Genomic DNA, 15,011 nt, shown 5'->3' with positions numbered 1-15,011 from the left:
AAACCAGTCTCACATCTCCCTCTGTTTTGGGTTTTTGACTTTAGGAACTCAGGCCTACCTTTTTCTAACACACCCACATTTGCTTGTGCACGTATACACAAACATAGTCTCCCTTCCTTTCCAGCTGCCTTAAAGTCTTGTTAATAACTCAGGGAGGAAGAGCTGCCACACTTGCATTTTTCCTTGTCAGCCCTTTCAGCTTAGTTTATGTTTACCTTTATATGAGATGTTTTAATGGGGGTCTTTTTTCAAAGAGCCAGTTCAGCTTTAGTTCCTAAGGCCTGAGGTGTTATTTAGGGCAGCAAATAATTGTTCCCCTTTACAAAAAGTAGGAATTCAGGTCTGTGTTGCCATTTAGGCTAGTTTACCCTGATTACTTTAGGTAGTAAGGGTCTAAAAAGCAATATTTATACAAGTTCACATTTATGTGTTTAAAATTTTCTCTTTTTTTGGTACTGGGAATCAAACTTGGGACCTTGTGCTTGCAAGGCAGGCACTGGAACCACTGAGCTAAATCCCCGGCCCTATGTGTTTAAAATTTTTAAAAACTCATCTTTTGGTAGTGAAATAAATATACATGACATTATCATGTTAACCGTGTTAAATACAAGTGCCCTTCAGCGGTATTAATACATTCACCATGCTGTGTAACCTCCACCACCACCCGTTCCCACTGCTCTTTTCGTCTTGCAGAACTGAAATTGTCTTCATTTTATTTGTTGAAAATTTTGTTTTACTTCATGTTCACGCCTCAAGGGTCTGGACATAGACGTGCTAGCAGAAAGGCCTGGATTTTAGTACTTACACTTGGTGTTACAAGTAATTATTCCAAGCCTCTGAGGCTCTTTCACGCTGAAGGGAAAGAGCCCCCTGTGTGGGCCATGAGAGGAAGGGCAGAACTCTGATCCAGAAGCACCCTGTCCTGGGCACTCTCAGCAGGGGTACAGGAGAATGGGCCATGGGTGGCCATTCCCCTTTCTTTGAGGCTACACATCCTTGGAGATCGTATCTTTTCTGTGAGAATTTCCTGGGCAGTATAAGGAGCTTTCTGATGCAGGTGTGTTGGTCTAGAAATGTGGTCTTGACTCTCCAGACTTTCTCATTCCTGTGCTTTTGAAAGAATCCTAAGGCTGGGAATGTAGCTCAGTGGTATAAGCGTCTGTCCCACAAGCCTGAGTCCCTGAGTTCAATTCCCGGTACCAAAAAAAGAGAAATTCTAATTTCTTTTGGGGGGATTTTGTTTTGTTTTTTTGAGATAAGGTCTTACTATGTAGTTCAGGCTGGCCTCAAACTCGTGGGAATCCTCCTGCCTCAGCCTCCCAAGTGCTGGGATTACAGGCGTGCGCCACCATGCATAGCTGAGCGAGTCCTTATGATAACAGTGAAACTGATACTTCTGTAGCTAGACTCTTCCTTTCTCAGCAGCCTGCTCAGTGGTAAGTTGGTCATTATTTTCTTGCCAGTGGGGCCTCACCATGCAAGTGCCGCCTTGACATTCCAGTGGCTTTGTGTGCCCTTTCTCCATGTTCCCTGTGAGAAGGCACCAGAACGCTACCGTCGTATGCACTGACCTTGGTTTTGCTTCATCCTATATCTGAATCCCTTCTTTGTGTTTTGCTGAGCCGTTAGAAAGTAAGTTGGGATCAGAGTTTGACCTGTACCCCCGTGACAGGATGAGGGAACCTACTGCCTGGCTCGCCCCGAGGTCGAGTGCATCTGGTTCTCTGGTAGCAGTAGGTCTGAGGGCTTGGCATGTGCAGTAGTGTCCCTCTTGGGGCTGTTGGTCCAGATGCAGACACGGATGAAGAGCCAGGCGGCAGCCTGGTGTCAGTCACTGCCCTTTGTGTGAGTAGTTTCCACAGTGCTTCTCAGATTGTTATTTGTCATTTATAGCAAGGTTTATAGTTTTCATTATTTGGCCCACTTGCCGTTCTTCACATTTCTCTATGGCGGACAAAACAGCTGACTGTCTCCTTGGGTTGTGAGTTCCCATAGGATAAGATGTCATGTCCCATCCCTGACCCGAAGCAACAGCTCTGGCACCATCAGTGCCCTGAATGGATTAGCAGGTGAATGAGTGAATAACTGATGTGGCACCTTGATTACAACCAGAGCGGTCTGGGAGCACTGCGTTGTGGTAAAGGAGTGTGGTTAGCATGACTTCATTCTCTGGGCCCTTTTTCTGAGGAGCAGCTGAATGCTCGAGATTCGGTGAAGGAAGTATACGTGTACACTGTGCTCTTGGGTGTGACAAAGGGTGGCCTTCGTTGAGGACTGGTGCCCACGGGCACACCTTCTCTTGGTATTTTTCAGGAATAACAGGCTGGAGCTTTCCAGAGACAGCTCCTGGTATTATGGGTGGGTGCTTCCTCCAATGCCGACTGTACCCTCGCCTGCCTCAGCCCCCAGCCCCCAGCCCCCGAGTGCTGGCTCTTGCTCCTTGACCCCAGCAAGGCTGCTCTGTCCTGCTGGGGCCCAGAGTGATAGCTGTGGAGGGGACAAGTGATGTGTGGCCAGTGGATGTGTCCACTTTTGTCACCACAAGGTGCTCAGAGCTCTTTTTGCCTTAGAGGAGTGGACATGGTAGGTTGGAGCTTGAGGACCTCCCTGAGGTCAAAGGCCTGGATTTTCTAGAAAGGTAATGTTTTTTCCCTGAGGACTTTGCCTTCTTTGCCTCTGGTTATGTGTGGCTTAAAGTTCTCACCCCAGGCTCCCCTGTACAGAGCAGTTTGAGACAGAGCTGGTGGCAGCAGCGCCGTTACAGGCAGTGTGTGTTAGGAACCACTAGGAAATCAGATGCTCACTTGATACCATGGCGCCTTCAGGAAACCATGTGTGCTCACAGAACCTCACAGGACAGCGGTCCTGGTCTAGAAATGTTCTTAGTGTGGTGGCCAAGGCTGCTCACAGAGGGCTCTCCATTCATCTTTTGTCACGTCAGGGTCCTTGTGTGCCTTGTTTAGCAGAATAAGGGGCAGGTCTCAGAAGCATGTAAAATAAAACCATCCTGCAGCCAGCCACCTTGTGGAGAAAGGACGCAGGTGGTCAGACAGCCCTCTCCTCACAGCCCTGTAGGGAGAAAGCACAATCCATTGCTTATCTGGGCCTGAGCTCAGGGGTGTGCACTGGAAATGCTAAAGGCATCGAGGGTACACATTTCTGAGGGGTTTTTCTCCCCCCATGTTAGGTTACTTAAGATATAGTTAATTTCCTGTCTGAGTTTTTGCGTTGCTTTGGTGACAGGTAATGAGAACATACTTTCTTTTATGGGACAGGTGGGGTTAACTTTCCCTTCTCTCCTTAGTACTTCAGAGAAGTGACCAGGAGACTTCTGGGGGTTGGGGAGAAGGTATTTCCGGGACTCCTACTTAGCCTCAAGGCTAGCCCTTGGGGATGGGGGCAAATTGAGGCATTGGCATATGGGGAATTCCAAGGTGGATGAAATCACAAGTTAGTCTTTCATTAAACATTATGAGGAGACCTTTTCTGTCCCTTGGCTGACTCTCAGCCCTGCTGAGTTTGACCTGTGCACATTTTACCACGAAATGCTATACACTTGAGGTAGGGGGCCTGTTGGTTTTGTATGCAGTGTTAAAAATTCTGGAAAATCAATCCTTCCATCTTCATTGATACAACCACTTTTTTCTTGGCTTTCCCCCTTTATTACAAAAGGACTGTGGGAAAATATACATAGGCCAAAAGCTACATCCATTCAACACATCTTTATCAGCGACAGCTTTCTGTAGGGCCTGAATGTCAGTGAGCCTGCCTTATGGGAGGGTGGGAGTAGGGATCATCTCTTCCTCCATCCATGTCCTGAAAGTTATTCCTGGACAGGTGAGGTGAGGGGACCTTGATCTTCTCAGTGGCAGTGGGCGTTTAGGGAGCCTTGGTGGACTGGAGGGAGGAGCTGGCCCAGAGGTTGTGGGAGGACAGCAGTGGCGCACATGGCCATGCCTCCCCTCCCGAGCCCCCAGGGCTGCCAGCACAGGGCCCTCCCGATCCCGCAGCACAGTGTGCCTTTGCCCAGGGAGCTTTTCTTTCCTTCAGAGGAAACAGCATTTAGACACTGTGCTGGTTGAAGAAAGCACAGCTCTGCCACGGGTGAAATACTGCAAATCCCTTTTGCATCCAGGTGACCTGAAACTGATTGCCAGGATGTGGAGAAACTGGTTGTGTTTGTTTGGTGGCCCGAGGCCCAGTGGCTGGGGTTGGCTGTGTGTTGGGTGGGAAGGTGGCAGGTGGGTTAGGGAGTGCTCACACTTCTAGATGTGTGACGGGGAAGTTCCTTTAACCTTGCTGAGCCATGGTTTCCTATCTTGGAAAAATGGGGACTACGGTGGGAATTGTGCCTTAGGTCTGCATGAGACTGAGTTGAGGAAATGCATAAAAGCTCGACACAGGTGCATGCTCATTATGTTGTCCCTGTGGTCATCAGCTGCTCTTACTTGATCTGATTTCTCTGTTCTTGCCAGTGGTCAAAAGCTTAAAGAAGACGGGACTGGGGATTTAGCTCAGTGGTTCTGGCGTCTGCCTTGCATGTGCAAGAACCTGAGTTTGATCTCCGGTACCAAAAAAAAAAAAAAAAAAGAAAGCTTAAAGAAATGTGTCAGATGCTTTCTAAATCCACTCTCTGGGAGGAATGAAGGGTCCAGAGGGCAGGTTTAAATACCAAGCTTGTGTGCTGGCTGCTGAGAGTATACTCTTTCTTTTCTCTCATTCCAGGGCAACATGCAGGTTCTGGTGACTTACGGTGGCGACCCTGTCCCTAAAAGCCCTTTCACTGTGGGTGTTGCTGCCCCGCTGGATCTGAGCAAGATAAAAATCAATGGGCTGGAGAACAGTAAGTGTCTGGCGGAAGGTGGCTGCTGTTAGAGTTCCTTCAAGTGGAAATTACAGGGAAGCAGATCTGTCTTAGGCGCCATGTTACGAAATAGCTCTGTGACCCCTGCCACTGAGCCTCAGCAAGACTCAGTTTTTCATTTGTAGGGGGGAGAGGGGGTGGTCACAAGCATACTCGTGGGAATACTGTGAAAGCAGATGAGCTAATAACGTAGAGGCCGGCATGTAGACAGCCCTTAATTGCTGTCCTTAAAGTGAAAAGCTGGGGCGTGTTCTTTCAGATGAGTTTCTAACTGTGCCACCAATCCTCAGCATTTGAATCCCATTTAGGTCGACAGTCAGGCATCAAAGTCAAGTCCGCGACACCCAGGAACCACAGCCACAACGTACCCTTCTTCTCTGCCCTGAGCCCCCATCCCGGTGATCTCATGAGCTCATTTCATTTAATGTGTTGAAGTTCTCAATTTCTGTTTGTTTTTTTGAGACCAGGCTCTTGCTATCTAGTTCGGGCTGGCCTGGAACTCACGGTTATCCTCCTGCCTCAGCCTCCTGAGTGCTGGGATTACAGGCGTTGTACTACCATGGCCAGCTCAAATTTTTTTTTTTAATTGTGGAGCATTTCTAATATACAAAAGTAAAGAGTAGTCTCATACAAACACCGATGTATTTAGCACTCAGCTTCAGATGTTCCAGGATGCCCGTGAAATTATCTTTTATACAAGTAATACGTAAATCTATGTTTTATGAAAAAGAATTGCAGTTGAGTTGATTCCATGTCACCCATCACAGTTGCTTCTTGGCCTTTTGGCTAAGATCATGTTCCCCATCACTTCTCTCCCTTCCTAGGGCTGACCAAAATTATCATTTCACTTCTTCCCTCCACACTTCCTCTCTGCATCATAAGTGTGCCAGTAGAAGGCATTCAGCACTGTTAATCTTTTTTTTTTTTCTCTAAACAATAGTGCTTTATTGAATACAAAGATTAGTTTAAGTGGATACAAAATTGCTGTGTAAAGTGTTTTAAAAATACATTTCTATAGATAAAGATTACCTCTTAGTAAAAGAACATGTATGTTTAGACTTGGACAGCAAAGCAAAAGCGGATTTAGAAGTGTGACCAGGTATCCCTCCCAGCCCACACTGCCGCCACTAGGTGCCAGTGGCCCCCAAGCAGACCCTACTCAGACATACACAGGGCTGACACTGACACCTTGAAAAGGCCTTTTGTTTGTATACTTTTTAAAGCAGTTAATACATGTCAAAATAACCCCAGTCACTGACTTTGCATGAGAGTATTCTAAAGTCCAGGACACTTTTCTCTGTAGAAACTTCACACAGTGAGCTTAACCATTACAGCCTTCAACTTCACAACCTTTGTAACCCCTTTGGACCATCTCACTATGGATTTTTTTGGCCAGAACAAACACGCCAAATCTCTGTATCTCATCACGAATCAAGCCTTTTCTTCAGCACAACTGCTCCTGTTGCAATAAAATGAAAGTACTGAACCAGTACAACTGCTCTCTTCCTCACACGTTCATTCTTTCCTATGGCCCAGTTTTGTAAGGTTATAAGAAATGTGGAGATGAGTCCAGGGTGAACTACTGGGAGATGGAGGAGGAAGGGCAAGAAGGGGAGACGAAGGCCACAAGCACCGTTAACCCTAAGTTACCCCGCTATACCCGTGCATCTTCAGCCTGCCTTTTGAAGTGAGCCATGCATCTTGAAAACCACTCATACCTAAGTCCTCCCCCATGATGGCGGTCCCAGACTGGATGTACCTCAGTGGTGCACCTGTCCCTGTTCACAGGGCCACCAATCCAGCTGGGCAAATGCATACCTAACAGGTCTCCTGTGCCCTCTGTCCTGGTTCCTCCAGGGTCTCAGTAGTGGCCTTGGTGAGCGCTTTTATTGACCTGGGACCCAAATGCATGACTTGTCGCCAGTCTGCAGAGTGAGAGCTCAGTATGTTGGCTTTTGTGGCCAGGGGCAGCCAGCACCGAACATGTGAACGGTCACTGCTCAACTCTGCCACATGTTCCCGTGCACTCAGAGATTTGACTTCTGAACAGGAAAAGCAGGATGCCAATTAGGAAAAGCTTCTTCCCCTTTGGGATACAGAGCTTCGAGACCCCTTGCTTGTGGTCCCTCGGGGTTCATTTTGGCAGGCCCCATTGCCCCAGAGTCAGGATTCCTGGGCCGTGTGCTTTTGTTTTGCTGGAAGTTCTTTCCTTGTTTTTGTCAAGTGTAACACTAGGTTTCCTGCAGCCTTCCAGAGACCTTTCAAAAATCGTCCAAATCAGTTCTCAGGACTTGCTTCCAGGCCCCACCTTTACCAGCTCTGTGGCTTTGGCCTTCTTGAGGTGGGGGTTGGAGACTGGCTTTGGCTGTAGGATTGACTCTCCTGCCAGGAGTTAGTAGATAAAACATGAACCTATGCGGCTGTTTTGATATGAGGTTAACATCAAAAGTAAGTAAAGAGAACAGCATCAGATATAACTGACTGCCCAGAAAAACAGATCATGGAGTTAGATAAATTTAGGTTTGAGTCTTACCTTTGTGTCCTGCTGGATATGTCTCACCCTAGACAAGTTACCTAACCTCTCTGAGCCTGTTTCCCCATCTACTACCGTTTGTTAATAATAGATACCCTCTATGTGAAAAACTAAAGAGGACAATGTGCCATATTTGTGCTTGTGTATAAAATGAATTTAGTACATAATAGCCATTCTCACTGTTATTAATCATTGTTTTGGTGCTGGTTGTTATTAAGGGTGAAATGTTGCTGATGCTTAGTCTTGCCTTTTGTCCTCTGTATCAGATGTTGTTTGTTGTAGAGGTCGAGATGTCCAAAGAGCTCATTTGCCGATTCTTGCTGACAAGGGACAGCTCCTCACTCTGGCTTGTTCCCTTTCCCAGGGGTCGAGGTGGGGAAGGATCAGGAGTTCTCCATTGACACCCGAGGGGCAGGAGGCCAGGGGAAGCTGGACGTGACAATCCTGAGCCCCTCCCGAAAGGTGGTGCCATGCCTGGTAGCACCCGTGGCAGGCCGGGAGAGCAGCTCAGCCAAGTTCATCCCTCGGGAGGAGGGGCTGTACGCTGTAGACGTGGCTTACGATGGACACCCTGTGCCTGGGAGCCCCTACACGGTGGAGGCCTCACTGCCACCTGATCCCACCAAGGTCAGCTTTTGTTTCTGTTCCAGAATTTTCCCTGTTGTCGTCAAATATGACACCACAGTACCGGGGGTCTGCCTGGAAAAGGCCTTTGGAAAGTTATTTTGTGATGAATGTTATTTCTCAGTGATTCTCCTGTCAGAGGGAAGGGTCCCTGGGCAGGTGGGACACACCCCGTCCCTCCTCTCACTGGCTGTGAGATTTTGGTGAGGAACTCCCTGTTCCTGAGTCCTTCATTTATCCATGCAGTAATGGTATTTGCTTCAAAGCCAGCTTATCAGGGTGAGGTAAATGTGGAGGCTGACTGAGTTTGCCCTGTGAGGGCTGTAACAACGTAATATAAACAGGTGTAACCCTCAATATTATTTCTTTTACTGTCCCTGACTCCACGGTATTTCCACTGGTCTGAAAGGCATGAATCTACAAAGTTGTCTCATTTGTGGAATCAGAGATGAATGCTTTATCCCTTTCCTCTTTTTAAGAAACAGCTTGATTTTTGACTAGGCAAAATTTATTGAACAAAGTGCAGCAGGCAGAGCTGCACTGAAACACATGAAAGCCCTTCTGTGTTTGGATGAGCTATTAGGTCTCAGTCCGACCCTGTGGTTCAGAACGGCCAGGACTGGGGAAGGGAGCTGCCATCTCCACTCCTGTGCTGTCCCAACGGCCACGCCTCCAACCTGTAGCTTTCAACTGAGTGCTCTTGAGTTATTTGCCACTTGAAGCATGGAGTGCATTGTGGTGTATGTGTGTGTCACTCGGGTGTATGTGTAAGAGACACAAGGGGCCTGGGAGGAAGGGCCTCTTAACTGAGGTGCACTTCAGTGGAGGTGGGAGTCGGATGTGGACACCAGGGCTGGCTGAGTAGGAGTCCCCAGCTGCGGGCAGAGTTTGACTTATTCTTTGTTGAACTAGGTGAAGGCACACGGGCCTGGCCTTGAAGGTGGCCTCGTGGGCAAGCCCGCTGAGTTCACCATTGACACCAAAGGAGCCGGAACGGGAGGTTTGGGCCTAACCGTGGAAGGCCCCTGTGAGGCCAAAATCGAATGCTCTGACAATGGGGATGGGACCTGCTCTGTCTCTTACCTTCCCACAAAACCTGGGGAGTACTTTGTGAACATCCTCTTTGAGGAAGTCCACATACCTGGATCCCCCTTCAAAGCCGACATTGAAATGCCATTTGACCCGACCAAGGTTGTGGCGTCAGGACCCGGCCTGGAGCATGGCAAAGTGGGTGAAGCCGGGCTCCTCAGTGTGGACTGCTCAGAAGCCGGTCCTGGGGCTCTGGGCCTGGAAGCCGTCTCGGACTCAGGAGCGAAAGCCGAAGTCAGCATTCAGAACAACCAGGACGGCACCTATGCAGTGACCTACGTGCCACTGACAGCTGGCATGTACACGCTGACCATGAAGTATGGTGGCGAGCTTGTGCCGCACTTCCCTGCCCGGGTCAAGGTGGAGCCTGCTGTGGACACCAGCAGAGTCAAAGTCTTTGGGCCAGGAATAGAAGGAAAGGGTAGGTCTCGTTAAACAGGGGAGGGGGGCAAGCTGGGATTTAAGGGCCACTAGAGCCGCACGGAGCAGGGGCTGTAAACAGCCAGCTACAGTGCCAGGCAGGCTGTTTGACGATATTTACCTGCCTCAGGGAACTGGGACCAAGGTTGGGAGTGGACACATTGCCTTTCCAGAGGCTCCTCAGCTGCCCAGCTTTGTTTTCTGTTTCTCCACTGGGAATGGTGCCCAGCATTGTCAGCAGATTTTCTGGTTTCTGTGTCAAAGGCAGAAGTCTTGATTTTTTTTTTTTTTTTTTAATATGGAAACAACGTATTTTATTGTTGACACTTGACTGAAAAAGTTTAAAATGTGGTGCTGGGTAACACTACATGTGCTACAAAGCAGGACTGTTTTTATACTTTGAACTTGTAGATCCCCAGTTTTGTGTGAGTAGTTGTGACTGCCCTAGAACAGGCTGTCAGTCGCTGCCCTGGTAGAGAAGCCAGCACTGCTCTAGAAGAGGTTGTGTTGTCACTTGGCCAAGATCTGCCTTGGAAGGGGGAGAGGGCCTTGTACTAGTCATCTTTCTTTTCTGAGGCAAAGTACCTGACATGCACAACTTAAAGGAGAAAAGGTTTACATTGGCTCATGGTTTCAGGGGTCTCGGTCCATGACTGGCAGGTTACAAGACAGAAACAGCGTGCAGAGGAAAGCTCATAGGTTGTGGCAGCCAGGAAGCAAAAAGAACAGGAAGAGAGAGAGAGCGGCCAGAGACAGAAATAAACCCTTTCCGGTTATGTGTCTTGTGGCCTGCTTCCTCCAGGCAGGCCCCACTTCCTAACAGCACATGCAGTTATAAATTCATCGGTGAACTAAGCCATTGATGAGGTTAGTGCTCCAGGATCCAGTCACCTTCCAAAAGCCCTACCTCTGAACACATGAGCCTTTTAAAGGACTTTCTTGATCCAAACAATAACAAGGTTAATATTTCTGATTTTGAGAGTCAGAGAAACCAGTTGTTTGCTGTCACTGAAATTAGATTTAATGTGTCCCAGTGCTGAGAACCTCGGCTTTGAAGTTTGCTCCTTGGTCCAAGGTATTGGTGATGTTCCCCTTTGTGTGGTTGCTCTGCAGATGTATTTCGGGAAGCCACCACTGATTTCACAGTGGATTCGAGGCCCCTGACCCAGGTGGGGGGTGACCACATCAAGGCCCACATTGCCAACCCCTCAGGAGCCTCCACCGAGTGCTTCATCACAGACAACGCGGATGGGACCTACCAGCTGGAGTACACGCCCTTTGAGAAAGGTGAGTGAGCCTGGTTCAGAGCTGCACTTAGCCATTTCCTCCCAGTGGCTTATGTTGCCTCACGCACGACCTGTGTGCTGGGCCTGTCTCGCGCAGGGGCACAAGCAAAATGACAGGGAAGGCGACAGCTCCTTCGCAGGGACCACCTGTCTGCCCTGTGCTTGGCCTGCTGGCCTCGTGGAACGGGTGGGCTGGGGCATAGCCTCAGCCTCACCTGAGGAGGTTATGGGGTGAGGCTGTGGCATGTTATCATTTGTTCTATGTTTATTGTATATTAATTTATATCTTGGCTATTAGGGTTCTCTTATAAAAATTTTTGATAAATAAAAATATTACAGTCCCATCTACCCCTACTACTTGGATGATCCCTATAAATATTCGGGTATACCCCCCCACCCCTGTACTGGGTAGTGAATGCAGGGCCTTCACACTGAGCTGTATCCCCAGCCCTTGTTGTACTTTTTATTTTGAGATAGGGTCTTGTTAAGTTGTTGCCTTGTCCAGGCTGGACTCAAACTTGCTATTCTCTTGCTTCAGGCTACCAGAGTGCTAGGATAACAGGTGTACACAACACACCTTGCAAGATATTTTCAGTTTATATGTGGATCCGTATCTTTTTTATTTCATGAATTTCTTATGGTATATTGGATAGCGGCTGGATGGAATTTGCTCAGATCAGGATAGTGTGCTGCAAATGACCAACTTGAATATAAGCATAGTGACGCTTGCTTGAGGTGGGCCAGCCGGCTTATGTGACTGCCAAGTGCACAGAAAATATTAAAAGAGAGTAGTTTTTAAAAATCAGATTGGGTTCAATCCCCGGTACCAAAATAAAAACAATTCAGATTGTGCCAGCATTATTTATTTATGTTTTTAATTTGGTTTTTTTCCCCAGTGACAGAGAACTGCACACAGACTTGAATGCTGGATAAAACCCTGAACTAGAGTTGTTGCCCCAAAATAGATGTTTCTGTTTGTTTTGCACAGGTGTCCACGTAGTGGAGGTGACATATGATGATGTGCCCATTCCCAACAGTCCCTTCAAAGTGGCTGTAACTGAAGGCTGCCAGCCATCTCGGGTCCATGCCCAGGGTCCTGGATTGAACGAGGCCTTTACCAACAAACCCAATGTCTTCACTGTGGTTACCAGGTAGGCAGGCCCTGATTCAGTGTAGTGAGTAACTCTAGGTCATTCAACTGCTTTTAAAAAGTTTTTTCCCCCTATGGCTGTGCCCTACATCTGTGTCATGGTATCCCTACTTCTGTTGAGAAATGTTTCTGTGATGCTTAGACATTTTCTTCTTCTTTTTTTTTTTTTGTACCGGGGATTGAACTCAGGACCTTGCCCTTGCAAGGCAGGTGCGGTGCCACTGAGCTAAATCCCCGGCCCCACATTTTCTCCTTTACAGTTACATTACAGAAAAAAGACCAGATATACCTACAAACTTATCAAAAAGCACTTGATCATAGTCATAAAACTGCTCAGAAAACTAGGACTAGATGGAAGCTCTTTGATTTGAAAATGCAGAAATTCATAGCCAGTCTCATATGTAAAGGAAATGCCGTAAACTCCCTTGACCACAAGAAGACCAGATGTGCCTCAGTAGTAGCGCCCTTGCTTAGTATCCACAAGGCTGAGGCTATGGGGAAACCACTTGGCACATAACTGCATTATATTTTGCAGTCCTAGGCAGTGCAATTAGATACGTAAAACAAAGGACCAGTGCTGGGAAAGAGGGGTCAAGCCTGATTTCTGTTAGACTACTGAGAAATTCCCTGTGTAACAGGTGGTGTCATGTTGACTCAGGTTGGCTAAATGGGATAGTTTATAAAGGGGTTATTTATTCATTTATTTTATTTTATTTTATTTTTTAAGTCAAGGACTCACGTGTAGTTCAGGTTGGCCTTGAACTCACTATGAAGCCCAGGCTGGCCTCAAACTCTTGATCTTCCTACCTCAGTCCCCCTAGTGTTGGGAACACAGGTGTACTCGACCATGCCTGGCTTATAAAGAGATTTTAAATGAATTCTGACAGTAACTAGACTAGCATGGACTGTGCGTATTTCACTTTTGCCCCAACTCTTTCCAGAGGGGCGGGAATTGGCGGACTTGGCATCACTGTTGAGGGACCATCAGAGTCGAAGATAAACTGCAGAGACAACAAAAATGGCAGCTGCAGCGCTGAATACATTCCCTTTGCTCCAGGAGATTACGATGTTAATATCACATATGGAGGAGTCCACATCCCTGGTAAGCTACCTCCTCCTGGACAGTCCAAAGAATAACTAATTTTGCATGAAAGCAGATTTAATTTTGCTAATCTGTCAAATATTTGTAGTAGCTGTAAAAAGGAGAATTTTCCCTAGGTTTATTTCCCCAAGAATGTCCCTAGCTCTCAGTAGGACAGTAAAATGACAGAAAGCTTGACTTAGCCTTTTTACTGTAAATGATTGTTCACATGATGGAGGACCTTGTCCTCATACCTGATCAAAGGGAAGCCTGGTTCTTTTTTTTTTTTGGTACCAGGGATTGAACTCAGGACCTTGCGCTTGCCAGGCAGGCACGGTGCCACGCCCCACCCCCATTGAAAACTGCTGTAAGGATTGAAACCATTAAGAAATACTTGACTGAAAAAAAAAAAAAGAAATACATGACTGGGCCGGGGATTTAGTGGTGCTGCGCCTGCCTCGCAAGCACAAGGACCTGAGTTCGATCCCCGGTACCAAAAAAAATACATGACTTAAGAGAAACTCTAAATGTGAAGATAATTTAAAAAGCAAAATAAAGGATAGATGATAAGAAACAAGGAGGTGGTCTTTGTGGAGATGAGAAGGGGGTCTGGGAATGGGGGAGATTAGAGGGCAAGAGGGGAAGGGGAAGTAAAAGTGACTAAGATGTGATACAAATGTGTGTGTGCCAATCGCTTCTCGGCCTTTTGGCTAAGATCAAGTGTATGTATGTGTGCCCGTTCCCCCAGATGAATGTATTGCAGACATATACTAATGAAAAAAAGAAATATATGATGTAAGTAGGAAAGCATCTCTACCTTTGTTTCAGGGAGTGGAGTCACCACAGGTTCTAGTCCCATTTGCTTAACAGAATGAATAGAATGACCACGCTTACGCACATGCACGCATGTGCACACACACACACACACACACGCGCGCGCGCGCGCGCGCGCGCCAAAGGGGAGGCCCCTGAGTGTGCTGTGGTGCAGATGCTCAGGTCCAGGGATTCCTGAGCTGTCTGGTGGTGTTGAGAAGAGCAGAGCAGGAAGAGCCTCACTGGCTCATGTTCTCCCCACACAAATGGGGCAGTGCTGAGAGGAAGAGGCAGGCTGAGAAGCTCCCTGTTGGGTTTCTGGATAGACTCAAAGGAAGCTGGAGTGTCCCCTGACCACTCAACTTTTCTGACTCTGTCCTCTTTCTCTTGCCATATGTAGACGTGCATATGTGTTCACAGTCACTATGTTTCTCAAATGGATCAGAAAGCACTAACAATCAGTTCAATGTAGTTTTACTCAGATATCCATGTAAGCCTTAAGTCTTCCCAAGTGACAGGTTTCTCATAAAACTTGTACTTACAGCTCATTCAATATAGATTTTTTAAAATTACTGTAATCACTAACCGAGGCGATTTCTCCCAAAAGCCACACTGACAAAACTCCTACTCCCAAGAAGCTTGCTGTCCAGCATTCATATAACTAAATGTTTAGCATTTTATAACTAAAACTTGCAGGTCCTGCTCCAAAGAAGAATGGAGCTAGGTGACAAGATAGTCTCTTGGAGTTTTACCATACCACAGTGCTGGGGACAAGAGAGAGTAGATAGTTAAATGTCAAGAATGGGCCTAAGGCTGTTGTCGGGAGAGATGCCAAGGTGGCTCCAACCCTGTAGGCAGCAGTAGGGTGAGCACCTCCTGGCTGTGGCAGCAGCAGAGCTGTTTTGACTCTTGGGAAAATGCTAGATGCCATCACCTTGGAATTCCCCTGCAGAAGGGGTAAGAGTTGGAGCCCTTGCTGGCTAATCTGTGAGCAAAATGCAAAGGGATATTTTTGAGTATAATAATAAAGACTGACTTGCATTTTTGCCTCACATGTGGAAGGCTTGTTTCAGACTTTGTGGCCTCCCAGAACTAAATGCCAACTTCTCTTGGAAATAATGCCACAGCTGCCCCAGGCAGAGAAATTTAAA

The 15,011-nt window shown here is 47.3% G+C and overlaps 1 protein-coding gene across 8 annotated transcripts in view; it reads left to right on the top strand.

Annotated features, from left to right (window-relative positions):
- The window catches only part of Flnb (filamin B), a 143,946-nt gene that overhangs the window by 90,503 nt on the left and 38,432 nt on the right, over window positions 1-15,011 (top strand). For all 8 annotated transcript variants that reach the window (XM_004864237.3, XM_004864235.3, XM_004864234.3 and 5 more), the window contains exons 19-24: window positions 4,726-4,843; window positions 7,762-8,024; window positions 8,934-9,531; window positions 10,644-10,817; window positions 11,805-11,967; window positions 12,908-13,068. In XM_004864237.3, the coding sequence (XP_004864294.2) occupies window positions 4,726-4,843; window positions 7,762-8,024; window positions 8,934-9,531; window positions 10,644-10,817; window positions 11,805-11,967; window positions 12,908-13,068 (1,477 nt within the window). The remainder of the gene's footprint in view (window positions 1-4,725; window positions 4,844-7,761; window positions 8,025-8,933; window positions 9,532-10,643; window positions 10,818-11,804; window positions 11,968-12,907; window positions 13,069-15,011) is intronic.

The sequence above is a fragment of the Heterocephalus glaber genome, unplaced genomic scaffold, assembly GCF_053883595.1.
Source record: "Heterocephalus glaber isolate CG9 unplaced genomic scaffold, H.glaber_assembly_v1.0 deba00001472, whole genome shotgun sequence".
Taxonomy (NCBI): domain Eukaryota; kingdom Metazoa; phylum Chordata; class Mammalia; order Rodentia; family Bathyergidae; genus Heterocephalus; species Heterocephalus glaber.
The sequence above is the reverse complement of the archived record's forward strand: the minus strand, read 5'-3'. Positions and strand labels throughout refer to the sequence as shown.